The sequence below is a fragment of the Empidonax traillii genome, unplaced genomic scaffold, assembly GCF_003031625.1.
Source record: "Empidonax traillii isolate 1590-97213 ecotype Southwest subspecies unplaced genomic scaffold, ASM303162v1 scaffold156:size1289327, whole genome shotgun sequence".
NCBI classification, from domain to species: Eukaryota; Metazoa; Chordata; class Aves; order Passeriformes; family Tyrannidae; genus Empidonax; species Empidonax traillii.
In genome coordinates, this window is record NW_020955349.1 from 559,412 (window position 1) to 587,339 (window position 27,928).

Consider the following 27,928-nt stretch of genomic DNA (forward strand, 5'->3'; position numbering starts at 1 on the left):
GTTTTTTTTTTTTTTTTTTTTTTTTTTTTTTTTTTTTTTTTTTTTTTTTTTTTTTTTTTTTTTTTTTTTTATTTTTTTTGGTGGCAATAAACCTTGTTACTTCAGAGAAATAGAGTCATCCTTAATAACTGTTATTTCTACCATTATCTGAAAATGTGGAAATTAATGTGTTAAGCTCATTAAATAACTGCTTCTGTGCTCGACAAAGTATTGTATTTATACAAGAGAGTTATTTCTTCAAATTACTGAAAATAGTTGCATTGAATGAATACAATATGCCAGTTATATTCCTGGCATATAATGTCTGTTTCGACATGAATACTGAGGGAAAATTTAATCTACTCAATTCTTTTTTGACATCTAGTAGAGAAGACAGAGATCAATGCATACATAGCCTCTCATTTTTGCCAATTTTATGCAAATCAAATGGCAAAAAAGAGCATAATTTTATTCCATTATTCCATTATGCCTAGTACAATTATTGTTTCGCTGTCCTTGTTGCAGACTATTTGATGTACTTGTTTTTCCATTTTTTTGCAAGTATCACTTTCCAAAGTTTAGTAGTACAACTACTCAAGTATTAACTGAAAAAAGGAGGAAGTAATTTAAAAAAAAAAAAAAATATAAGGAAAAAGCAAGAAAATTCAGTAGGCTTCAAAGGTGGCTACTAGAAAAGGAAAATATGACTTTAGGAAAAGCAAATTATTTCATTACAGTGTTAAAAAATATTGAAAAATTAAATATTAAAAGGTTAGCAAGGTAGCCATTATTAAAAGGTCTTTTAAAAGAAAAGTAAAAAAATCTGCCTGGGATTATACTGAAATAGAATCACTAAGATGAGGCAATATCACCCTTAAGGAGCTGAACCATGACATAAAGATAAAAATTGTATTAATCAAAATACTGATTACAGTGCTGATTTAACATTTGCCCAACTTTTTTTTTTTTTTTCCAAAAGAGATATAATTTGTCAGCCTGAAAGTATGGACTGAGAAAAGCAATGCTTTGATGGTCTTTGAAGAAATTCGTGTAGGACTTACAAAGCTCTTGGGTAAAGTATAATATGATGAGGAAGAACCAGTAAGCCACCAACAATAAATGCATTCTTCCTAAGCCTTGTGAAGGAAAAATAGTGGATAGGAGAAAATTGGAGCATATGGTTTATTTTTATTTTCAAAATCTTTCAGTAAGGCTTTTTCTTAATATCATTCAGCAAATGAGCCAGAAAAAAATTGGAAACCTCTGCTAAATTCTGAAGAAGGGATTTAAATCCCAGGAAGGTCAATGGAATTTCATTATCCTCTAATATTTTTTTCAGCATTTTGCTGAAACTTATGAATAAAAAGAATAAATACAGAAACAAAGGCAAAAGAAGAATCCCAAAGATCATTTCCTGATTTAAAAAAGAATGAGAGAAAATAACTCCAAGTAAATGCTTTCTCAGCTAGAAAAAAAGTCTAATAACGGTGTCCCTTTGGGTTCATTAAAGGGTATTGGGTAAATTCCATATACCTACTAATGATGTGTAAGGAAGGTTGAATTGTGAGACTGAGCTTTGCTGACAAGGGAAAAATGCCCTAGCTTAGGCAAGATTAAGCAGGATTGTGAAAAACTCCAGAAGGAATAGCAGGGAAAATGAAAGGCAGGAGAACGGATGCAGAAAAATACTCAGCAGAAGGGACATTGGCCTTGGGAAATGTCAGTGCATCAAGGTTTCAGCAATGGCATAAAATTACAGATCTATTCAGTAGAAAGGCTTCTAAAAACTTGGTATTTTAAGAAATAAAAGGTTCATGCTAAGAGTCAGGATCAGTGTTGGCTGATTTGGTCAATCATAAATGGAAATGCTCAGATAGGCTACTTAATTTTTAGCATGTGTGCAGAAAGTATATAGAAAAACATAGCATGATTTTATTTCCTGGTTTAGTAGACTTTTATTTCGAAGCAAACAGGTGTTTCAAATAATGACAATGTCATTATCAGTACTGAAAGAACTTGGCATTGCCTGGTCTCTGTTTTTCTGAAGTCTCTTTCACATTTCAATGGATCTGAACAACTTGCAATTTACCACGTTATTCTTCATCCACAGTCCACAACTTAGACATAAGAATGTAAAAATGTCATCCTTCTTTCCTTCCTGAAAAAATTCTGCAAAGAAACAAACATTTCAGCAAAACTCGAGCTCTTTCTTTGTAGAATAGATTTTACACCTCAGCTTATGCCCATGCATAAAAAATACAGAACTGACTGTAAAGGTTTTTTTCTCCAGGTATTGATTTCTGAGAAAATTAAATAAACATTAATTTTCCCCTCCTTTGTTCTGTAGATCTTTCTGAGTTTGGCAAGCTTCCTACAGCATCTACAGTCTTTATTTTATGGCAGTTTGCTTCTTGGAGAAGATGATTCATGTTGACTTACTGCTGCAGCAAAATACAGGCAAGGGTGTTAAGAAAGGTAAGACTTTCTATCAGGGTTTCAAGGTTTCACTTTAGAAGTGTATCAGTGAATTTTCTGAAAAGTTTATGTCTTTCTAAATTTAGAAAAAATGAGTAGGCATGGGATGGCTTATATTTCTTTCTAAATTTAGAAAAGAATGAGTAGGCAAGGGAAGGCTTATATTTTTAATCTTATCAAATTGATAGCTCCCAAGAGTTGACTTATTGGATAGGACAATATGAACAGAAAATTGTTGAACATGTTATTCTGTTAGCACTGTGATAAGTAGGGACACATTTGTTTTACTTCATGGAAGGGACTGATGCTTTTAATAATATCACAAAGGGTTTTATGGGATGGCTTAGGTGACTCAATGTTGCTCAATGAAAAGTAAAGCATGAGATTTCCAAAAAGAAAAAAAAGCCTTTTGTTGTCCTCCATACAAAGTGTTGGGTGCGTATTTGGAAAGAAAAGGGAAAGCCCACACTCAAGTTATCCTTGTCAGGCTCACTAAGAAGCCTGTACACTGTTCTGGTGTGCTAAACTCTCCAATCACTCTGTAGCTGTTCCCTGCACTACAGCCATCTACACACCACTTTTACCAATATGTCATAAGGCCAACTCAGATTTATATTTCTTTGCCCAGAAGCAGTGCAGAGCTTGGCTGCTTTTACTTAATGAGTCCAGTAATATCTGTCCCAAGGAGAAAGGAAAGGGCATAGAAAATATTTGTTTCTCTTAATATCCTTGTGAAGAGGTCAACCCCAATGATAACCATTTTTCTCTCTCTTCCCCGCTTACATTGTTCTTCTCAACATCACTGTAGAAACACATCTGGATACTGTAAATGGGATTAAGCATCCTTAAGGGAAGAGGATGTTTGAAACAAGGCATGAGTCTCAGCCTGTAGGGGAGGGCCAGCAGAGTGGGAAGGGTGTGTATACGTGTGCATGGGGGACAGGAAGGAGAGGATGGTTTCTGCTATATTCTTGTCCTTAGAATCTTGCAGAAATTCTGAACAGCTGAAGAAGTCTGTGTTTTGCTTTATCCACTCCACCCTGTCTCATAACAGCAACCATCGAGAATTTAAATACAATTTTAAGCTGTTTTAGTGAATGAACATGAATGTATCAGCATTTTTCCTTGTATACTAGTGCTTAGGTTTTGATAGTAACAGCCTGGAAGCCTTTATATTTGGTTGGGTTTTTTTGCTTCCCTGCTACAATGAATATATTTTTGGAAGGCTTTATTCACATCTACAGCACTGCTCTAGTTTGTAATCTCATTATCTATTTTTATTCAGTAATTTAAAACTTTTGAGAAGTTGTTCAAATGTTTTTAAGTTCTAAATCTACCCAAGATGGTTCAGTACATTAGTTCTTTAAAAGTGTAAATGATTTCTGTGTCAAGAACCGAAAGGATGAAAGGTGTAAAATGTTACACTTGCAAGAAAAGTGGAACTTACAGATATGCATGTAAAAATGAAAGGATTGACAGATCTGATTCCTCACAGCCAGATTTGTTAACTTCATCAGACACCAAAAAAATCCCATCAAATCAGCACAGAAGAGAACCAGTACTGGCATTTGTACATCATTCATTTCCTGGAATTATGAAATATCTACTGCATTGCTGTGACATGCAGCAGACAAAAGTTTTGCAATCTTTTATTTTGACGGTGTGTTTCTTTTTATTCAGGAGACAGGGGTGTGATGTTTCTTCCTTGATGTTCTAAATCTAGAAACCTTTATAGTTGTGTTTAGGGTTTTTTTTAAATGATTGTGTGTGCAGTAAAAGCACTATCATGCTGTTCTTTGCACCTCTTATAATCACTCTAGTACTTACCTGTTGGCCTATTTGTGTTGTTTGTTTGTTTTTCTCAAGCCTCACACAGTTACTAAAAAGCTGTTTAGGTTTGCCCAACATAACTTTGTATTTCTTTTGTTGTTGTTGTTTTGGTTTTGTGCTTTTGAATAGATCTCTTGCCTGATAAAGGGTTGTTGAAATCCTAGCTTTGCTGAGAGTGGAAATTTCAAAAATTTTGAACCGTAATTTCAAACATTTTCAAAAATTTGGCTGACTGCTTTAGATCTGAAACAAAATCTTCCTCCAACCTCAGAAAAAGATGGTTCCAGCTTTAGAACTTTTTTGGTTGGCTTAAAGGAATTGAGAAAGTGGAGGAGAAATGTATGACGTTACCCTGTCATGGCAAGCAACACTATGCCTAAAGTGTTTCTGTATTAAAAAGTATTCTTGAACTGACATTGTGTCTTGGACTGGGACCTCCTTTTAACTGCATTTCTGGTCCCATAATGGTATTTAACAGAGGACAGTTGTTCAGCAGCCTTAATCACATGTGCTATTGTACAATTAGCAGACTGTTCAACAAAGGCTTCAGCCTCAGCTTTTTATCATAACATATAAAGCAGCGACACAATTTCCATTTCCCCTCCTTGCATGAACTCACCAAGTCATTACCAAACACATACAAAGAGATGCTTAATAGCTATGAAATGTGTCTGATGCAGGACAATGAAACGATCTAGCTCAGCTGTTAGGAAGACAATGTACAATGTGCTCTTGGACTGAGAGCAGCTTTTGGACCTCCTGACATCCTCTGGAAAAATCACTTTTCACCTCTGTTTTCCTCACACACTTGCAGGTGTTCCCTCCATCAAGACTGTGAGCTCCTTAAGCCACAGGCTTCTTCTGCGATTTTTACTGTGTTTAGCTTTGACATCCTGAGCTGGGTTGGACCCTTCCCCCCCCCCCCCCAAAGCACAAATAGATACTTCTTACAGTAGTACTGATTGATTTTTTGGTTTAATGGTGTGCCTAGGAAAACAGGTTAAACCAAACCCCAAACAATTCTTATGTGCCCCAAGGGTAAGAACTTCAGAATCTGGAAAGTGGTCAATTTGGATCTGACTCCAGATTCTAAAAGAGGTCACTTTGGACTTAACCAATTTTGAGATGGTACCAGGAGATGAAATTAAATACCCTTTATTCATCTGCTTGGAACAGAGCCATCACATCATAAATTCCCAATTTCAGCGTTAGGAGAAAGTTTCAGAGGGTTTGACTGACTGGGAAATAAAAATAGGTTATAGTAGAGTTGGAAAAGATGGACCGTATGGAACACGTTTCGGGGGGGGGGGGGAAGACATTTTAGACAACTTTATTACAAGGATTACTTTTGCACAAGAACTTTTGTGACTGCTTATCATGTTGCAAGCAGGAGGCAAGGTCTTGATTTGAACCGTGAAACGAGAAGATGGAGTAAACCTTAGGAAGGTGAGGTTTCCAAAACAAGCTGTAACACATCGCCCAGTACCGACAGGGGCGAGTTCAAAGCAAACCGCCTCCGAACTTTGCAGGACCTGAGGAACACACCGGAGCAGCCCTGCCCGGCGGAGAGGAGCCCAGGTGGCGGACCGGGGCACACCGGAGCCTTCCGTGGAGCGGGCCGGGGGCTCCGGGGGCCGCTCCCGAGCTCCGGGCGGGGCCGCCCCCGCGGGGCCTCCGAGGTGCGGGCGGTGGCCGCACAAAGCCACGGGGGCTTCGCTCCGGGTGCCGCTCCATCTCCCCCATCCCCGTTTCCCGTGGCGTGGGCGGCAGAGCGTCCTGGGAGCGTGGGGGAAGAAGCTGCCGGTGCGCGGTTCCCCCTCCCCGGGCCGGACCCCCCTCCCCTCCCCACCCAGGGACGGATCCAAGCGGACCGAGGGGCGGGAGGCGGCTCCGAGCGGAGATGACAATTAGCCTTTAAAAATGGCTGCTTGGAAGCTGTCAGCTGGGACGCGGAGGGGCTGTTAACCCTCCTCTCCCCGCCGCACGCCTTCCCTCCCCCGCAGGGCTAATAAGGCAGCGGGCGATAAGAGCTCTCCAGCCCTTTCCCCGCCCCGCCGGAGCTCGATGCCGTAGCGGCTCCGGGGCCCGGCCGCCCTCACTTCCCAGCTGGCTGCCTGCTGAGGGGACGGCATTCCCCGCCTCCCTCCCCGCGCTGCCGCTGCGTGTGAGCCGCGGGCACCGGGGCCACAAAGGAGGAGGGGGAGCCGCGGGATACATGGTCCAGGGCGGTGTGTGCGCGCCGGCGGGGGGCATCTCTGGCGAGGAGAAAACACAAGGTCAAGAGGCGGCTCTTCTCCTCCTCCTCCTCCTCCATGGAAGAAGACGGGAGCGATGAGCCCTGAGGAGGACGGCGAAGAGAAGGGGCGGATGGCTGAGCGCTGCCGCTGCCGGGCTTCCCCTCGGGATTGACGCGGGCGCCGAGAGCTGAGGGGGCCGGAGGAGGCAGCGCTGGGGTCGGGAGGGAGGGAGGGAGGGAGCAGAGGAAGGCGAGGAGGAAGCGGGGGGTTTGAATCTCCCTGGCTGGATTATCTCCCTTCAGGGGAAGCTGCCATCGCCGCCCGGCCTCGGCCCGCGGCCCCTGCGGCCAAGATGGACCTGGGCAGCGCCGCCCGGAGAGCGGGAGCTGCCCCCGCAACCCCGGCCGCCTGGAGACCTTTCCCCTCCGCCTGCTGCTGCTGCTTCGCCTCGCTCCTGGATGTGAACAGCTGGCTGCTCTTCTACGGCTTCCTCTACCTGGCTCTCTACGCCCAGGTGTCCCAGTCCAAGTCCTGCGACAAAATCTCCTGCTTCTCGGGTCATTGTGTCAACTCCACCTGTGTCTGCGACCAGGGCTGGGTGGGAGACCAGTGCCAACACTGCCAGGGCAGGTTCAAGTAAGTCTCTGCTTATTACCATTTTTTTCTTTTCATCTCTGACACGTTTTTCCTGTCATTTTCGCTTGCCAGTTTTTCGTTTTGACTGTGACTCTGTTCATGTGTGGTGGAAGTATATGGCAGAAGTTAAGGATGAAATAGGCTCCTCTACGTCTCAAGAACATAAGACAGTCTTGCGAAGGGAAATAGTACCTGCTGACTTACCGCTGAAAATAGGCTGCTCCACTTCGTGGGAACTGAGAGACAGAAGTCGGCCTGAAGCTGTGTCGCTGCTGTCCCTTCTGGAAGGGTCATGGAAATGGCATGTGCACTTCATAGGGCTGCCCTGGGAGCAAAAACTAGTAGTGGATTGTAATGACTTTTTCCTTCTGAAGAGGGAAAATGTTTAGCTTATTGCGGTCTTCCTTTTCTTTCAGGAGTTCTAGGTTAAGTGGGTTTTGCTCAGTTACATTCAGCACAACGTAAGTGCAGCTGAGTGAAATCTCTGTCCCTAAGGTCAAAAGGTTTGCAGGAGAGAGCGGCAAAAGTAAACCCATAACCTGTTTTTGCCAAGGCGTGAATGCTCAGTAAAGCTCGAACTGCCTTCTCATTCTTAAAAGCGGGTGTGATACCAAGTCATTGATCAGTGTGAAGGAAGCACACCCAGACATTTGCTTTTCTATATGTAGTGGGAAAGAAGATTTAATTTATAGGGCTGTCACTTTCCTCCCGCCCCCTTTGCTATCAGCGTGAAGACTGGCTGTGGAGAATACTGCTCGCTGTTATTTTGCTATATAATCTTGGACAGGACATCTCATTTCATTCCCCTGTAAAACACCCCTTAAAAGCAGGAACTCTATTTATTAAGTATGATGACATATATAGCTGGAAAGTGTTCTAATATCTGACTAGTAATGATTCATTGGTGAAGCTACATCTTAGAGAGTTCAAATCCTGTCTTTGAAAAATTACTTTTTATAGGTTAGCTATCAATAATTGTCTATTTTAAAATTGTGTTGAAGTTCAGTTTTCTCTCTGGAGTACTGAAATTAAGCTATATAACTTATGTCTCTTTTAAACATTTCACTCATTCCTAAATAAATAGGTAAATCCACTAACTTGTTAGCTTGGGAAGGAGTAGATGAAATCAGACGTTGGCTGAAGTAATGTACACACTGCTGGGAAAGTAACAATTCACTGATAATATTTGGATAATATCCCATCAGTGCAATTATAACTCAGCTATAAAGGTAATGCAAGACAAATATAATACATCTTTTCTGCATATGAACCTGATAAGAGGGTTTTAAAGCTGGTCATTTGTTGCCTGTATGTACTGGGGGTTTGGGGTTCCTGCTCTGTACAGTGGAACAACGGGAGAATTGCAGAGAGATTGAGAGTGAGGAGAGGCGGCCCAGGTGAATCTTCTTTGTGTGTGAGGGTCTGCAGAAGTATGATTTCCTCGCTTTAAAGAGATTGCTTGTATCCTTTGTCTTGGTGCCACTCACAACAGAGCCTAATAATGCAAGGGCCAGAGCAAATTGTAGTTTCTTCAGTTTCAAAGCTTGTTATGACTTAGTGTATTCTCTGAATGGTTACTGGAGCCTTTATCCCGTCCTTCCAGGTATTATCTTGCTTATCTGCTGAAACATTTATGTTTCTCGACACTGGTTGTGTTTGTCAAGTGAGGAAGCACCGTGGTTATATTTTCCCTTCTGGTAGAAAGTTAATAATCCATCCCCACCTAGAGGAAGTTCTGCCTGAATGTTGGGAGGGCACCTCTTCTGAGCTAACAGAGTGGTTAATCGGTGTGCTGTTAAAAGTTTTGATTTCTCATTAATTCCTCTGTATCCTTTCATGCTTAGCTTTAGAAACGATAGTGATGCTTGCATTGTGATTTTGATCACGGAAGTAAGCTGCTGGAGACGTATTTTTTACTGAGGACACTTTCATAGCAGTATCTCTAATAGCTCATCTTTAATCTTTATTCTTGGAAGCAAAGTATACTTTGCAATGAAAATAAGCAGCCTAAGATTTAAAGCTTTTCAAGCCCTGTGAGTTGGGGATGGAGTGAATTATGTTAAACGTGTCTTACAATGCAAGCAGCAGCTTGGAGTGGTTGTATTTTGAATGCTGAAAATTCAGTTGGGTGTTGAATGGGTGATGAGTCAAGCTCCATGTATTTTCATCTGAAGAGTTGGAAAAAGAATGTGTTAGTCTGCCTGATGTGTAGGTGATTGAAGACCTTTCTGACCTCAGTGGGAGTTGATGGTTTGACTTATTGTCGTGGAACATTTGCATACTGTTTCTGTTTCTCTGTGAAGCTGAGTATCTGCTTTATCCTTAAATAGCCATGGTTGAACTTTTGCAGCAGTTTGACAAGTTCTGTTGAATCTACAGCACTTCTGCAGCAGTTGCTTCTGTTAGTAAGAATTATTATGCAGATTGTTTCTTAATGACAAAAATTGTAAAGTGTGTTTGTGTTAGGACTGCGTTAACAGCCAGTTCGCTGGTTGTAGGTACGATATACAAATGTTAATAGAACCTTTTTTTTTTATTGCTCTAAACATTTACATTGTTTCGAAGTTGCAGCTGTTTCAAGTGCCTGAGTGTGTCTCTGTTACCCAAGATTTTAATTGAACTCTTAAGGACCTAAATTGGACATGTGTAAAACCTGTCACTGTTATTTGAAGAAACAGATTTTCAAGGATAGGCTTAAAACACTTGAAAATAAAAGGGTCTTTTCTTCATCTAAGTGAAGTATGGTTATTCTTGCTCTCTGTAAATGAGTGACTTGCATAAGCAAGCACCTGAAACGTTATTTTAAGAGGAGAAATACTCTGCTTAAGGATAACTTGGGACCATTAATTCTTTGGTGAGAGATGTGGAGGATTTTTGGTTTTATTTTATTTCTTTTCTCGACTGAGAAATAATAACATAGCAGAGAGACATCAGAAATAATTGATCAATCTTCGTAAGCAGGTGTCAAAATTAATTGACAATACTATGGTAACCTTGCCTTTTCCCTGTAGGAGAACTACTGAGTAAGTTGACTACTTTACAAATGTTGCTCTGACTTGGATGAAAAAAGGGTGGATGGGGGATAAAATGAGCAGAGAGATTGTCTAGCACCATTTTACCATTTTCTTACTCCCATTTGCCAACTTTATTTACCCTTTGTGTTGTGAAGCATGTGGTAACTCATTACAGAAATTGAGATGTTGCTGTTACTGCAGTGAGTTCACATCTGTGTCACTCACTTTTCAGAATGATCCAGGCCTCATCTCTGCCTGGTGGTAACTTATTTTATTCTCTGTCCAGATTGGACATCTGAATGGAATTCTGACTTTGTGATTGATTTTCATCTTTTTAAAAGTTTTTTTTTTTTTCATTCCATTCCTTCCTCTCTGCTCTCAAAGAATATAAAACTTTTTTTTTTTTTTTAAACCAAAATAAAAGAGGGAAACTTAGTTATAAAAAGAAAAGGAAAAGGAATTCAGCCAGGTGAAAGATAAGAAAAACAGCGGGTGAGCAAGTTCTGTTTTTATTAGCAGGGAGTTTCAAGAAGCACAGTTCCCAAGATGTAAACAAGCACGAGCATGAAAGGGCAATGCGCAACTTTGTTTTGCAAGGTTGATTTATTAAGGAAGCGAAGCTTCTAGTGCTACATCTGCCACTCGTTCTTCCCCTGTCCTATCTATATCTTTGGATTTGTTGGTCATTTGCAGTTCTCACGGTGATATGAGTTTTGGCAGAAGGGAGAGGGAAGGGCTGCCTAGTTGTGTTATGAGACTCCAGGGAATTAAGGGATGCAAACATCATGAATGGCCAAACTACAGGAAGAAGTGCTGTCACAGCTTCTGTGTATTGAGATGTCAAAGTCAACAGTCTTGAGATGCAGCAGTACAGGAAAACAGGTTTCATTAGTTTTGCTACTCACAGAATGACTTCTTAGAAGAAAAAAGAAAATCCCCCAGGTTGGAGCAAAAAGTTTCCCTTTCTCTGGCTCTACTTTGGACGCTGGCATGTAGAAGAGCATCAGATAAAAATTTGTGCATGAAACTGTTCTTCCTCCTAAGGTTTTGAGTACCTGAATGACTAAAAATATCCCTTCTTCTAAAATTCTGCCTCTGAAAAATTAGGTTGTGTCTTCACAGAGGCTTATTGTTGTTTGTTTGATAACTGTGAGTCCCAGTTGGCAGATGTGATGAAGCGGATTGTACAGGATAGGTGAGCACCTCTGAGGACCTACATCTCAGTTAATCTGCTTTACCTAGTCCTAGATACCTGGTTGTTATGGAGAGAGTAAGACCAAATGTATCTATTTGATTATTAAACCTGGTCTCCAGATGTTCTTCTTGCAATTTTAAACTGCCTTCTGCATACTCTTAGTTTCTGGAGCTCCTATAAAAGATTTTGTGTTTCTCAAGGACAAAATGATTTCCAAGTACAAGCACATTCACAACTGAAATGTTAGAAGGGTATCGAATTTTGTTATTCCAGGCAAAAACCTTACTTTTTATCTGAAACTCTGAATTCTGTTGTCTGCAGAATGACTCACGCAAGGAAAGTGTCCTTAAATTGCAGATTTTAAATGAATGATAATGTTGTGTAAGGAGAGATCTTTAGAAAACACTTAGCTTTAGCTGCAGCCAGTTGAAGTTCATGCTGCTGTGAAAAGGGGTGACTTTATCCTTTCTGCTTCTCTTTGATTACATCTTTCTACTTCTTATGTAAGCATTAATATTCCTGCTGAGATTTGAAAAGTATCAACAGGAACATATCTCCCCACCTCCCAGCCAACCTTTTTTTTTTTTTTTTTTTTAAGCTAGCTCAGTTTCCTCAAGTTACTTCATTTGCATAAGACTCCTGCTGATCCAAAGGAGTTGGCAGCATGAGCAGGTGGAGAGAGGAAAAGAAAATTGTTACTTTTAGAACTGCTACAGATCTAGTTTTCCATAACTTTAATGTAAAACAACATCGCCATTAAACCGGTGCAACTTTTATTACAGGATGACTCAGGATTTCACCCTGTATAATTTCAAAGCTGCCTTTGTCATCGGCATGACCTGTACCTGATCCAAGACGTAATTATTCTTATTGACATCAGTGGAATTGCAGGTGGGATTTTGCACCTGCAAATTGCCTTTTTGTAACTCAACGTGCGAATGCTAATAAAATTAAACCGGTGGAAAAACATCAGTGATTATGATTTTATCCTTATGAAACGGGATCTTTATTTGAGTTGATTTTAGCAGCGATGCTCTGAAAAAACTCTCTTTCAATGTGAGTTACTCTCTCTGTATTAGAATTTTAAAGCACAATTATAGTTTGTATAATCAAGAGATTTTTAATTTTTAAGGTATATTTTTTTATTCAAATCTTGTTTTGAAATGTAGAAGCATAAGCCATATGGCCGTACTAAACTCCCCCTACAAGCTAAACAATCTGCACTGTAAGGTGTTCTTTGAGAGGAAAGCAGTGTTTTTGCAGACCTTAAATTCATTTTATTATAATATATTTTTGTTGTTACATGAAATACTTCCTACATGAAAGCATTTAGTTTGTAAAAGACCCTTAAAATCAAATAGTCCAACCGCTGTCCTGACAATACTGAGCCCACCACTAAACCATTTTAATGCTTTTTATGGTTTTTGTAATCAAGACCAGAAACGGACTCTGATTACCTGTTCTTACCACTTGCCTTATGCAGGCTGCAGGGTAACTCTTCATTCCTGTTTGAGTTGAGCACGTGCTTTAGAAAGCATTTCTAAAACACTTCCATTGACTCAAAGCCAATTACAGGCTCCCAGAATTCTTCTGTTGGTTAGTTATCATCACTGTTTTATGTAACCAGCAACAACAAGTGCATAATCCCCCTAATCCACAGAATCTACCCCACCTAATTTTTTTCTCTTTTAGTTACCCTGTGTTCTCATGCTCCAGTCAGGCCTTCACTGCAGAGCCTTTAGTAAGTGAAGTCTGTTCCCTGTGTAGGTGTAGACATGGTCACCTTATCCCCACTGCGAATGGAGAGCAATGCTCCTTGAGTCATCTCAACATAAACTAAGCTTTTCCATCCCTGATCGCTCTCTTGGTTTATTGCCTCCCCTATTTTATGGGTGTTCTTGAGCTGTGAGTGCCAGAACTACACTCCTGCCTGTTCGTGGTGGTTGTGCTGGTGAGAGGTAGACACAGAGTGACTCCTGCCCTGCTGTTCCGAGCCCTGCTGTGTGCAGCTGCAGAACTGCTTCTCAGCTCAGCACTGTGCTGGCAGCTCACACCCTCATTTTCTGCTTCATGAGCCTTCCTGGAATTGCTGTCTCCTCAGCACCAAGGCCCTGCTTTCCTCAAAGGACTCAGAGAACTGAACGCAGCCTGCCCTCTCGGCAGGGATATTTAATGGTGGGGGCTCCCAACACGTGTGGGATGTCCTTTTAAAAACGCCCTTCTTTCCCCATCAATCAATGGATAATTAACAGTGTGCAGTGTCCCTTCCTGTGTGCAAGTCTGAGACAACAGGAGAGGATCCAAATGCAAGTTAGGCAAAGGGCTGTGGATTCTGGAGTGGGGTTTGTTTGCAGGCTAAGTGGTTTGACACTTGGGCAAATGAGTGTGGAAACAGATGGCTGATGGCCCTGCCAGCCCTTCAGACAGCAGCAAGGGCTGGCTGCCATTGCTTTGGGTGTGTAACAAGCTCAGTTGTATCCATGTATGCTTATCTATCCATAAATGATACATAAATGCCTGTACAGGTTTAGCATTTAATATTTATTATGTTTTAAATTTATTTGGCAAATAAGTAGTCTCACACAGTGTTTCTCTTACTTCCTTTAATCAAAAAGAAGGCCTGATGATCATATTTTGGGAAGCATTACCATAGTTCATGTCATCTTTTCAAAATGAGTATAAGTAGTTTTTGAGAGATCAGTCTATCACACTGCACTGGAAATTGATTTAATTGTATCAAAATGTAGGCAGAAAAGGTAGGAGGTAATATGAGACACTACAGGAATATCCTTGGGATATTCTTGCACATACTAACAAATGCTGGTGAAAAAAAGACCTTGCTTTAAAACACTGCTACATAGACAATAAGAATTGGAAAACTCGTGCGATGTTGAAGAATAATTATCTGTCAGTGTCTATGGAATCATTAGCTGTATGGTCTGGACTTAGAAAACATGCTGCAGAGTTCATGTAAGGAGGAATAAATAGTGATGATACCTGAAAACAGGGGCACTCCAGTGAATGGCAGCTGTTAACAATAATAAAGGAAAAATAGTGAACTACAGGCAAAGTAGATGTCTTCGTGTGAGGTGGATGAGCAGTGGGAATTTTAAAAGTAGAGATTGCCCCTTATATTCTTAAAAACCTAATGGGTGGACTGAGAGTTGCATTGATTTTAGAGCTTCACGTGGATCAAGTCCCTATTAAGAAATGATAGAACTGAGCTCAGTATGGTTGGTTACTTAGTGTTCATTCCCAAGGTGCAAGAACTGCATTTGACTTTGAAGTTTCCCCCAGACAGAAAACCCTAAAGATTTTAGATCTCTAAAAAATCATTTAGTCACCAACATTCCAGGGTGAACATCCTAAACTTTCTTTTAATGCAACAGCATTTTTCAAAAAATCAATTCCACTATAAAACCTCTCCCAAAATTTAGAGCTTATGTTACTCATCTGAAAGAAATGGTTTGTAGGATCTGTTTGAATTGGTATTTTTACATTTCTTAGCTAGGGATGGAAATGTGCTACTACCATCATCTAATGGCAAAATATCTAGTCTGTTCATGCTAGTGATGTTTAGAAACAAGCTAGATGTAGAATATTTCCAAGTTTTAAGCAGCACATATCTGATAACCATGATTTGGGTAGGGAGTTTTGAATCCAGCATATTCTAGGATTACCTGGCAACGGAACAAGTGCTGAATTACTTAAAGATTGGATGCAGACACATAAAATGACACTCAATATCTACATTTCCTTATGGATTTCTTCCATAATTTATGTGCTTCAGTGTCTCATCTGTAAAAAGGAACTAATGCTTCCTGTTTAAAGACTTGAGGTGACCTATGACTGTAATCATGAGGCACAACTAATAAGGTAGATCGAATTCTAGAGGTTACATTTCTTCCTAGGAGATGACAAATACTATGGCATGAAGAACTGTTGTCCACACTATGCTGTGTATCTCAAACAGAGGAGTAAAATCACTTCCTCATTAGGTCAGATGAGCCAAAAGCTTGCAGTCTGTATTACTGCAGAATAATATTCTCTTATTCGAAGAGACTCCTTGGAAAAAATTGTGCATTGGTTGTCCCTGATAAGATATTTTTTTTTTTTTCAGTTGAAAGACCCCTAAAGACCTAACCCCCAACCTTGGATTAATTACAAATAAAATATTGTGATATGTTGTAGTACTTAATGGATATTTTGAAGAGTTATTGCTCTATTTGTAGGAATAAAGTGTTCTATATTAGTCATTACATTCCTGTGCCAGTATCAAAGAATGGTGAATTCCTGATTTGTAGGTTAATTGCATTAATATTATTACAGAATTATGAATCTGGATCCATAGCTCTTAAATGTAGATTTTTTTTATTATAAATGTGCACTTTTATGGACAGATTTATGTTTGTTACCATATGTTTGAGTTTTAACTAGTTCTCTCTTATCTTGAAGGCTAAGCACTTGCCTGCAATGGAAAAATGGATCATGTTGAGTATGTTATGAGATAAAGAACAATCAGAAGTGTCCCAAACGGACCGGTCTTTAACTATGTACATTACCAGTTGTGGCAGTAAAATGTGAGCAGCAGTGATTTTGGTCAAAAGCCTGAGAGGAGAGCTGGGCTTAGTAATATCTTTAAATATTCTGGTGAACTTTACAGAAACTTTGTTCAAGTAAACCATGAGCGTCTCACTGTGGAACAAGAAGACAAATGGGCTTCATTGATTGCCACCCACAATCCGTGGACAGAGATAAATTCATCGGAAAAATATCTTGCTTGTCATGATGTGGTTTAAAATACTTTCCCTTTTGTGATGGATAGAAACAACTCAAATATGGCAAGCTTCATTTTCTCGTTAAGGCATCTCAGCTTTCAAAACTCAAGGAAACTTTGATAAATTCTGACTTAGGCTAAGGAATACTTTGATAGTTCCAGCTTTATTAGTACAACTCAAATGCTGATTAATCCAACTGTAGGATAACTTGCACCCTTAATGTTTTTTTGTTTGTTTGTTTGTTTTTTAATCTATAGAATAAGAGTGTGCATATGTAAAATTATGTATTTATCATAAGGGAAATGCAACCCAAACACAAAATAGCCCTCAACCATGTTTATGTGTGCAAGCCCAGTTGATGAAGATGCTTTGGAGGATGGTTGATGATTAAATGTGTGCATGGTACATGCAAGTACCTCAGCAGTTATGGGGTAGAGGGAAATGAACTTTGTGTTTCATAGGAAGCATCACAGAGCTGCTTTAATGAAGCTGCTTTTGTAATTCTCTCCTTATCAGCAGATCTGTTTTGTTTGCTTCCTAAGTCAGCTGAGGCTTTTCCAACAGGTGACTTAAAACTAAACCTTGAGCAGGAGCTGGAAGGTGGTCTTGAAAAATGAAAAGTACTGGACAAACAAATGGCTGCCTTTGAAAACACACAGATTTGTGCTTGTGTGTACAGCTGTAATATCATGTTAAGACAGTTTTGTTAGAAAATATTTTTGCAGATGTTTTCTAAAATCTAATGCTGATATAAGTATTAAATTCAGAAAGTGTGTATTAAAATTAATTCCCCCTGTCCCCCAGTATTTGTAGTAGTATAGCACTTTATAGGAGCATCTGTTTTAAACTCAAAGTGGCACCATTTTTTGAGAGGTTTTAATTTTCACAGTGCTTGTACTGTTTTAACTTGGACAGGGCAAAATACCCTCAGTGTGTATTCAAGGAAGTACTTACCTCTACTCATCTGTGTAATACTCTATATCTGGATATCTAATTTAGGTACTAGGTAGCCAGGTGTCACAATGGCCTTGAGAAACACTCATTTATTTTCTCAACTGTTTAACAATGTAGGAAACCTGAAGTAGTGTGGTTGTCTAAGGTAACATAACAAGTAAGTGACTGAATTGAAATGGAAGCTTGAGAGTAAATACAATTTTCTGTAATTCTATCTCAGGCCTCATTTTGGAAAGACTGAATTGTCTTCAATTTGTATGTTCCTTTTCTGCAAACATAGTTTGAAGTTCTTTGTTTTCTCAGGTACCTTTACTGTGTAACATAATTGGATGCAGGAGAAAAAATTAAGTTAATATGTTTATTGTTCAGGTCTGGATACATAGCTGGGGAATTTTGCAGTATTTTACACTCACTGTTCCAAGCACAAACTGCACGTTATTCAATGAGTATGTGGGAGACCTCTGTTAATGCAGATATAAATAGCAATATAGGTTAGAGGTTGATGAATACTTAGAGAATTGATCTTGAAGGGTGGACCCAGCACATGAAAGCTGGACTGAGTTTGTGGTTAATCTATTGTCTGTGTTTTGTTTTGTTTTAAGGAGGGTGGGAGTGGTGATGGAGATGAGGAACAAGCAAACCACAGCATAGTATATTGAGTTCACAAAAGGTGTTCAATAACAGGAACATTGCTGGACTATTTTCAGTTTCATACACTTCCTTGAAGTGTACTTGCAGCATTTGGGGTTTATGTGCATTCAGAAATCTGTTCTCTTACACAGAACTCTAAAGTGAGAGACAGCCGAATATTCCTTTAAAGTTAGACTTGGGTTTTCTAATTTAGATTGACTGCATTTCTAAGTAGCAATTGGACTGGAAAGCAGAGACAGTGTCTGTTAGCTTCTCTTGGAATGATGAATGCTTGCAATGTTACCCTGAAATGGAATTTGAGAACATCTTACTCTGAATTTTTCCTTTGAGTTGCCTTGGTAGTTGTGAGGTCACGCTCAATAAAGATCTTATAAAGCCCTATCTATTATTAATAAAAAACCTCTGTGGTTGAAGTTCTTGCCTACTAAGGGGCATTCTTTTTAAAGAGTCTTATCAGTTCTTTTTGACACATCACCTGTAGCTCTTCACAGTTGCTATTTTTTATATCACCCTGATAAATGCGATATAAAAATAAATAAATCTTCTAATGAAAATCAAAGCAGATGGACACACTTGATCTTAGTCCTAACTTTTCTGTAATGAGCAAGGAGGACATTGTGCAATGTGTAATATTCTAGTTTATGTTGTAACCTTGCAATCTACAAGTTTCCTTTTTGCCTTTATGTAATTCAGGGGTATGGAGGTAAATTATTGTGCTTCAAGGCTGGGAGAAACAAAACTAAAATATACTAATTCTGGTGAATATGAACTTAGTTGCCCATGTTCTTTACTGGAAGAAATATCCTTTGTTGTTCTCATAGTTATGCCATTGCAGGCTTAGACTTCAGTGTATCATATCTCTTATTCTCTTATGCTTGAAGGCATCCTTTTGAATAAAACATCATTATTTGGTGAAGGAGATTCTCAGGCACCCTATGTTTAGAAATCTACAATTTTTTTTAAGAAGGAGCACCTTTTGGGTTTTTCATCCCTATTGAGAGCTTTTTTTCCTTTTCTGTTTGTTTTATTGTTTTTGTTGTTAACAGACCAGAGGTATTTAGGAGGCTGGCTGAGTTGATGTCCAACTATAGGATAACAATTTATGCAAACTCATCCTCACTATATCATGTATTTTGTAAATATATATCTTGTGATATAGTTTAAATGTCCTCATTTTGTGTGTTTCTGTTTTTAAAGACACTTGATCCCCCTTGTTGAATTCTACATTCTTTGCACGTTACATTCTTCTTGGTAGGATGTACTTGCCTTATAGTTAAGATTATTGTGCTCTGAAAGATTTTGTCATTGCTTCCCTAGAAAAGTGGAAAATGGGAAATGCTGTGAAAAATCTGTATGGAAATGTCTGTGAGCCTGCAAACCATGGCTCTGAAGGGAATTATGGAACTGAGGTCAGAAGGTTTGTGTATAAGGCTGTTGCTGTGCAGAAAAAGCTGCATATTCTGGTCAACACCAGACATTACATGTTTCTTTTTTTTTTGTGCATGTGCTCAACAGCACATGCTGGTGGGGTTCAAGGCATCTCTGTACTGGATTTCGGTGGTAACTTGGGTTCTAGGCTACATAAATCTGACCTGCTTGCTGCTGCTAATCTGAAGGGTGGATTTTTTTCATGATAGGGATGAGAATTTTGGAGGATATTCATAGGATCATAGAATGGTTTGGGTTGGAAGGGATATTAAAGATCATCCAGCTACAGGGACACCTTCCACTAGAGCAGCTTACTCAGAGCCCCATCCAGCCTAGTCTTGAACATTATCAGAGATGGGAGGTCACAACCTCTCTGGGCAGCAATTGTCTGTGCTTAAGACTATCAGAAGGACTTTTAGTTTCGGGGGTTTTTTCTTCCCCAAAGTTGAATTGTATTTAGTCTGTATTTAGTCTGTATTTGTGCAGTTCCTCAGGGGTTTGTATATGTTTATTTCTGACTCTTAAATTATTCACTCGAGCAGCAAAGAGAAAATTGCATACCTGTGTGTATATGTATGATGTCTCCAGATCAGAAATACCATATATTTGTTCATCTAACTAATCATGTTCAGTTTTTGGGAGGGGGAAATAGACTTCTTCAGAAAGTAATTTTCAGGAGCTGTGTGGGTAATGAGCTCAGCTCGGAGGTTTCACGTACTTGCAGAAGTATTTGCTTGAGGCAGGGCTAGAAAGAAACTCTCTAAGGAGGTCACTCTGTGCAAGGTAAGGAGTGTTGTAGAAGCAGGTGAAATTTGAGAACAACCACAAAATAAGATTTGGGGCTTGTAATTGACTCAGGATGGGAAACACCTCTTGGTTTTGGAGACAGGTTAACTTTTATGAAGGTATACACCACTGTAGACTTAATGACAGTTGTAGGATAAAAAATTAATGCAAATAAATTATTAATAACTTAATTACTAATAAAACATTTATCATTAATTTATAAGGAAATAAAATTACATTAAATTTATGTATTTTCTGCTAAATGAATATTTATGGTATAACAAGGAATAATAAGGCTGTTTGTAATTTTGCACTTGCAAGCAGACTGCAGGCCTGTTGCAGACTTTCAATTGCTATAGTCTTAAGATGTTGTAATTAATCTCTTTCACCTAATGAACTCTTGGGGACAGTATTTATCTTCCCAGTACTTTTAGAATCAAGCTGCTAAGGTGTTGTCTCATGCTAAGAATGTCTTCATTATACAAACAGTCCTCCTAGGTATGAATTTAATTACATTAGTGTGGCGCTTAGAAGGCAAAATAATTATTAACTATCTGCTTTTAGTTAGAGTTTGGTTTGAAATATTTTCCTTGAATTAGAGATGTCCAAGGCAATGCTCTCTTTAAGAGTTTTATGCATGAGAAGAAAGGGGAAATGCTTTTGTTCAAGTAGAATTCCCTATCCTCTCTTAAAATATTTTTAACTTATCCTCGTCAGAGGCTTCTTGAGGAAAAAGAAGAGTTGTTATTATGAAATATCTGGGTCTTTAAATGCAGAACAGAAATTAGAATTTTACTATGGAACAAAATGGGAACTTGAAAAATAAAACAATAAATGGACTCCAGTGTGTGACTATTATTTTGGAGTAGTTGGGTTTCGAATTTGTGCTGAAGATCATGGAAGGAAAAATGCTCAGGATGAATGTTGGTTTTTGATGTACAGTTATATGCTGAAGGGCAAGAGAAAAGCAATTGAATAAGTGTGGGTTTTTTTTGTACAATTAGTGTGAAATGTGAATATTTGATTCTGTATCTGTTTAAGCCTGTTTCTGTTGCTTCATTGAACTAATGCAGCATCTTATCAATTCTCTGTCTGTTTTCAGTAAAAACCCGGTGTCCACATTACTCAGTGGTTGTATCTGTATTTGTCAGGAATGTTTGAAGTTATTGCTGTCATGGGAGACACTTATTTCTCAGCTCATATTTTCTGTTATTGGTACTGGATGTAACTAGTTCTAGAAATTGAGCAACAATCTTTTGTAGGTGTTCAAAAATGTTATCAAAGTGCATTTATCTTCTGATTTAGAGATGCCAGGGCCGCATCTGAAGCAGAATTCTGCTGTTTGTGCCGTCTGGATTGAACTGGCAGGATTGTATGAGTAGAAAGACCTTTTGTATTTGATAATTTGGCAAATGCATCTGACCAACAAGTACCAGCAGTTAAAGCATCAAACCAGGAAGTTTGAAATTATACATAGAGGTCCATTTCTGATTGAAATATGTGGTCACTAAATGTCTTCCAAGGATTTCAAGTTTTTCTGCGTTGTGGGGAAAAGCAACAAAACACCAAACAGGTAGAGAAGTGTTTATGGAGACCAACAGATTTGATCAGCTTTCTTTTTTTTTTTTATGTATCAATTTATCAATACCCTGGGTTCTGCTATCTATACTCTGGAACTGCCATTTTTAAGAGGAGTCTCCAGTGTAAGTGGTCTCATTCTGTTTGGAATAATTCCACTGAGGGAGTGTTTCTCCATCCAGCTCAAAGACTGAGGGAAGGTCTCTGCAAGAGTCCTGTGACTTTCCAGCACTTCAGTCAGCCTTTCAGAGTGATAGACTTTTCCCATCTGTGCCTCAGAAGCAGCAGGAGTTTATTTTATTATGAACAAAAAGCCTCGGGCAGGGCTTTACATATGGTAGTTGTGTATTTTTCCCATATACAACTGTATTAAACTTTCAGCATCGTACGGGCCAGGTTGCAGTGGGTAACACTCAGTTGTGGGGCTGCATTAATTCCCTGCTCTCAGTTATTGTTTTTAGAAGAACAGCTTTTAGTCTGTGTAACCTTCAGGTGATTTACACGTAGAGCTTTCTTTGCTGGTCTAATACTCCTGGGGGTAGATGCTGAATTTCTCACAGAAGCTGGGAAGCTTGCCTGTTTTCAGGTGGTTTTTCATGTAGCTTTTCCTGTTTGTTTGACTGAATGCACAAAGAATATCAAACTACTGTGAATTGTTAGTAGCTGGGTTATATTATAATCGAATTGTTCAAAGAGGAGCCTGAGAGAGTGGGGTGATCTGGATGAATTAAGGCTCAGTATTTGATGCTACAGTCTGGTTTTGTTTCTTCCTGAGATATCAAATCTTAGGGAAAAGCAATTTTAAAGCAACTAAGTGCCCAACAATCAATAAATATAAGGCCATAATGGAATTATGAAGGGAAAAAAGTTTAAAACAACTGATCAAAAAAGTTCCCTTGCAAAATAGTAATCAAATTGATTTTTTTTTTTTAGGCTCTGAAGCGAGTATTTAGTGATAGTCCCTCTTTACAAACTGCCATGTGACAGTGAGTTTGAGAATTTCATTTCTATGAAAAATGCCTTAGAGGTTTTCTTACTGCCTTTACAGTCAATTAGATGCTCTCTTTTCCTATATCTTTTAGTGCTGTATAAATCAGCACAGAACTTATGAATTGGTTTTGTACTGCTGTGTTGCAGATTTGTTGATGAAACAGTTTATTGTATCATAAATAGGTTTAATTGCATAATCTAATGGGAGAGGGGGGATGGACTGAAGAAGGGGAAGAAACATCAGTAATGCTAGAAAATAAAGGATAAAAGGAGACAAATGTGTAGAAGCAATTCAATTGTTCTGAAATGCATAAAGAAAGTTCTTTTATTTTTCTTTTAACTTAAACAATAATGGTAAATGACAATTTATATATAAGGAAGAAGATGTATAAATTAGAGAAGACTTGGTAGCGCCCTTCATAGCACAGCTAAAACTTTACTGATCTTTGAGTGCATTTCTTGTTCCAACTCCTGCAGTTTTGTGTTTTGAGATGGCTCCAGTGCGTGTGAGGGCAGAAATAAAATGCTTTGCTTTGGTCATGGCTTATTTTTCTATCAACCACTTGTGGGAAGAAAAGAAACTATGCAACCTCACAAGAGTTCTGTTTTAATTCCAGTTCCTCACAATTTAGGGGACTGACAGTAATCTTTAGATTACTAATCCTGGATCTACAAGTCTTGTGTGTGTTGATGGGGTTATTTGTTTATTTATTTATTTCTGGAATGAATGACTGAAGTTCTGGATACTGGAATGTGCTCACTCTGGATACAAGTTTACCAGGATGAAACCCCAGCTCACTGCTGATGGGCTTTCACCACCAGTGCACAGTCACCTGAGCAAAATGATATATTTTAAACCATGACTGAACTGTTATTGTAGGTTTAAGGTAAAATTAATTATTTAAATTATGACTAGGAGAAAAGAAGTAGGATTTGTAAAGTATGTTTCCAATTCCAATAATGCTCCACTTATCAACAAAGTTCTGTTAATTTTAAAATTTCTTCTTTAGCTGAATATTGTAGTTGTCTGAAACTGCTAAGAAGTTATAATCTTGAATAATGGGGATAGAGGTAACTCTGAGACTTCTGGAGGAGGGAGCAGGGAGTTCTAATTTACCAAAAAAAAAAAAAAAAAACAACAACACAGAGAATGAAATTTAGATACCAGACCTGTGACGTTTGAATGAACATAAATGTTGAAACTTCTCTTATTACTTCTATTATAATTCAGCCTTCCTAGGACACTATTTGGCCTTGTATTAGGAACTGCGAATAACAATTATTGTTCCATTTGTTGCTGGATAAATGAAAATTACTGGGTCTTGTGGTATGTTAATTTATAGTTGTCACTTGGAAATTTTGGTAATTTTCTGTTATTTAAACGTGAGCTCTTAAAATTGCTATATTCTTTTGCCTCAACTTGTGAATTTTTCTTTTAACATGAAACTTCTTGATGATGTTCCTGAAGTATTGTATTTTCCTTGTATTTCTTTTTCTTTTTTTCCTTTTCAAGTGCTCTGATTTTTTTTTCTACCAACTTGCCTGCCTGCTCACCATTCTGGTAAACTGGGATTAATTAAGAAGGCAGGGAAGTTGGGATTAATTAAAAAGGCTTGCCTGTAAAGCAGCAGGGATTTGTATGAGTTGAAAGGTGAAGCCTTGCATATGAAAGCAAAATATTTCTAGGCCAGATAGATCTGTGTATATGTGTGAGTGTATGTACCTACCTGTATATCCATGTATGCATATAAAAATATACTTGAAAATAGAATTTTCTAGAGTGTACAGAAAAGCACAGAGTCCATGCTGTTGGTCCTTTGACTTCAAGCAGTGGCACAAGAACTGGAAACATTCTCTCTTATCTGGGTTTATTACCCCTGATCATTTTGCTGCTGAATGACAGCGGGAATGAGGAGGAGGAAGAGTTTCATCATCTCCTTATGTGCTTGGGTTGTAAAGCCAAATCACTGCCCCAGCATTTCTGAGCTGTGCTCCCAGACTGCCTGTCAGGATCTCGGAGGGGTTAGGTGGGCAGATTCACGTGTCTGTGCAGATGTGACATCCCACTTCATCCAACCAATTGCAGCCTTTTATGGATGCCTGGAAGCACAGCTGCTGAAGAGGTCACAGCTGCTGTGTGGGGGAAAAAAATAAGGTAACTGTGAAGAATAGCTGTCTGCAGGACTGGACAGCAAGGCTAAGCATTTGAGTTGCAATTTAGGCTTGAATACTGCTTTTATTCTATTTCAGTTTACAAGCTACTCTCATCTTCATTTCCCTCCAGTTTTTTGTCTGATGTTACAAGCCAGAGTGATTAAAATTGCTGACTGGTGACATCTCTGCAAGGGGTTCATCTCTTTCTTATTTTTTTCTTCTCTGTTGAGGGATTACTGGGTCATGTATGCAATTTTTGTGGCAAAGGCATAAATTGTTGGCAGGGACCTAAAAACTGTGTGAAAACGTAGTATAATGCTTTTGGGTTTTTTAATTAAGTTCTTGGCTATCTGTATGTGGCAAACACATGGTTCCCCATTATTGTACTCAGGGACATTCTTATAGAGAGGGGGTATTATGTGTCTTAAAAAAAATATAAATAATGCACAAAACCCCACCCCAAACCCTTGCAGTCACCTCTATTTGAAACTCGAGCAGGTATTTCTTAAAAGCATAGCTTTGTGTACAAGATTTAAATAAAAGGATATTTAATAAACTCTATATGCCATACTCCCAAACTCCATGGAGTGAAACGGCAGTATTTTGTAACTAAATATGCCATAACCATGTCCAAAGCTTCTTGGATCTTACATTTCTGTCTGAATTTAGGCTGTTACTCTAAATTTGTTCTTACAGTCTCTCTGATCCATGTCTATTTTTGTGTGCATAGTCACTTACTGAGAGAAGCTGTTTTCCCTCCATTTGCTTTTCCTTTTTTCCTCTTTTTACATACATAAAGTGTCATATTTTTACCTTTGACTTCATTATGTAAGGGTAAGAAAGTGTTTTCTTACTAGGCTCTTATCCCTTCTGGTCATTCCAGCAACATTCTCTGTTCATGTTCCAGTTTAATCTTTCCTATTCTGTTTTCTGGATATGGCTTTGCCTTGTCTCCTGTGCTGTGATGCTGTTTCTGCCTCCCTGCTTCTGGAAATCCCACAGCTGGATCACTGCCTGATCTCTGGAAATCCCACACTGTAGCATCATTTCTCTCTCTTTCTGGAAGCGTTCCATTGGTGGCATTTAGTCATTCTGCAGCTGTTTTAATTATTATCCTTCTCCAGTGGACTAGTTAAAATTATTCCCCTGAGTTCTAAGTGCAAGACTAAATTACTAAATTTAATTTCAGTTTTGTTAGTCCAGCATTCAGGTCACCTAGCTCTTTGTGTGGAACATATTATTCTCTAATAGTATGAACAACTTCATGCCATCTATAAATTGCCATCATTGTTAAGTATATTTTTAAGGCCTACTTTTGCCTACACCTGCTATCCAGTTGTATTTCCCATATTGGGTTAAATTTTTTTGCTGATAGACAACCTCTTGGTCCCATTTCTATCTGACTTTTTTTTTTCTGACTTCTGTTACTGCTCTCATATTAACTTTATCTCCAGCTTTAACTAATTGCACAGGTTATTATTGAGCCTTCTTATAATGGCAATTTTCTTTATACTTGCTTTTTCAAAGATAGTGTGTGATGTTAAGAAATTTGATGCATTTTATTCTGCTTTCCCCTCACATCCATATTTTTAGATTAAATTATGAATATAGAATAATGAGAAGCCAAACTAAAAGGTTCTATTAATTCTGAGTAATTCTTCCCTTTTTTGCGTTAAATTTCAGTATAATATTTTCTACAATATGACAAATGCTATAATTTAATGTATTTAATAAAGTGCTTGTTGCTTAATTTACAAGTTAATGTATTGGTTCTTTTGATTCCCAGGGCTCTCGTGTAGAGATTCTTGTCTCTGTTCTGGTATGGCAATAAGTTCTTTGAATTTTATTACTACTAAAATTGTGATATTATCCAATTCTACACACTTCATTCCATGAGCTATCTTCCTTTTGCAAAGTAATACTATACATCATCATCCTGAGTGACAACCATCAAACATGTTCTTTATTTTGTTTTGTCTTTAATTTCTATTGCCTCATGCTTCCTGATGTGTTTGCCATTTGTTTGCCAAGTTTGTAGCCCTATATACATATAAATAGGACTGAATATTTATATGTAGGACATATATATATGCACTCATACGAACACATGATCTAACAAATTTCTTTAGCTGAGAACATTATTATTTTCTAAAGATTTGTACATGAACTGGTTGCTCTAGAATTATTAGAGTTATACATTACAGCTCAGATGTTTTGCTTTTGTGGCTGATTGCCTTGTCGTGTATACATTGCTTAAAATTAGAACAAGAGGTAGTGCTGACCAAGTTACAGATTATAATCACATTATCTCAACTTGTCTTTTGAGTTGTAATTAGATAGTAAGCAATCTTAGGCTTGTTTAGAGTTCTTGGTTATTTTAGCCTCACTTGGAATTCGGGCAGTATTTTAATTTTGACTCGTATTTCCTCATAAAGCCCCAGTTGTCTCTAAGGGAAATAGCACTGGGTTCATCTCCATTGCTTTATAAAGTTCAACCACTTAGAACAGAAAATTAGTTCTGCTGAGTTGTGCTAGAAATGCACATGTTCTATATTGCTTCCCTGTTTACTTTCTATCAATTATCTTAATTATTAGTTGCATAAACAAAACCATGAAATAGTTCATCGTTTCTATGAATACTGGCTGTCACTGAGAGCACATTCTAACTGGCAATAACAAAGAAATAATATCTCATAACAAGTTTATGATCCCATGGAATCTATTCCGCAAAGCAATTTGCAAAGACACATTATTTCTGTGCTTGCCTAGTTATTAAAGGTAACAATTTAATCAAGGTCTAATCATCTCAGATTACAGCTGGAGTGCTAATGAGTATGTACAGCTGCTTTGGCTTTTCTGTTATGTCCATATGGATACTCAAATTGATACTCTTACATAATGCATGGACATAATAGCCTTCCATCTTTGCTCTTTTTTTCTCCCTCTAGTAGAAATGTAGTAGTCACTGATGAAAAATGTAAATGGAAATATCTAAGACTTAAGGATCATACATCCTGGCTTAAAATGTGCTAATTAGTTGCTCTTGGTATTTAGAGTAATTATGCTATTTGCCCAATATAAAAAGCCTTGCTGCTCTTATATGCTCCAGTAGTGGCCTTGTTGTTAAATACTTAATGCACCTGGTACATCTAATTTAGTATCTCTGGTTGATACGGTGTCAAAATGAGTATCTTTACTGGAATTGTGTGGGGGAGAAGAGAGTTATCATGAGTTATGACTTTT

At 38.4% G+C, this 27,928-nt stretch overlaps 1 protein-coding gene across 6 annotated transcripts in view; it reads left to right on the forward strand.

Moving 5' to 3' along the window:
• The window catches only part of ATRNL1 (attractin like 1), a 522,221-nt gene that overhangs the window by 52,181 nt on the left and 442,112 nt on the right, over nucleotides 1-27,928 (forward strand). For 4 of the 6 annotated variants that reach the window (XM_027884886.1, XM_027884887.1, XM_027884889.1 and 1 more), the window contains exon 1: nucleotides 6,777-7,157. The exons of 1 other annotated variant lie outside the window; for it this stretch is intronic. In XM_027884886.1, the coding sequence (XP_027740687.1) occupies nucleotides 6,874-7,157 (284 nt within the window). In that variant the 5' untranslated portion in view covers nucleotides 6,777-6,873. Of the gene's footprint in view, nucleotides 1-6,225; nucleotides 7,158-27,928 lie in introns of those variants that run through there. One more of the 6 variants, XM_027884885.1, reaches the window with a different exon arrangement.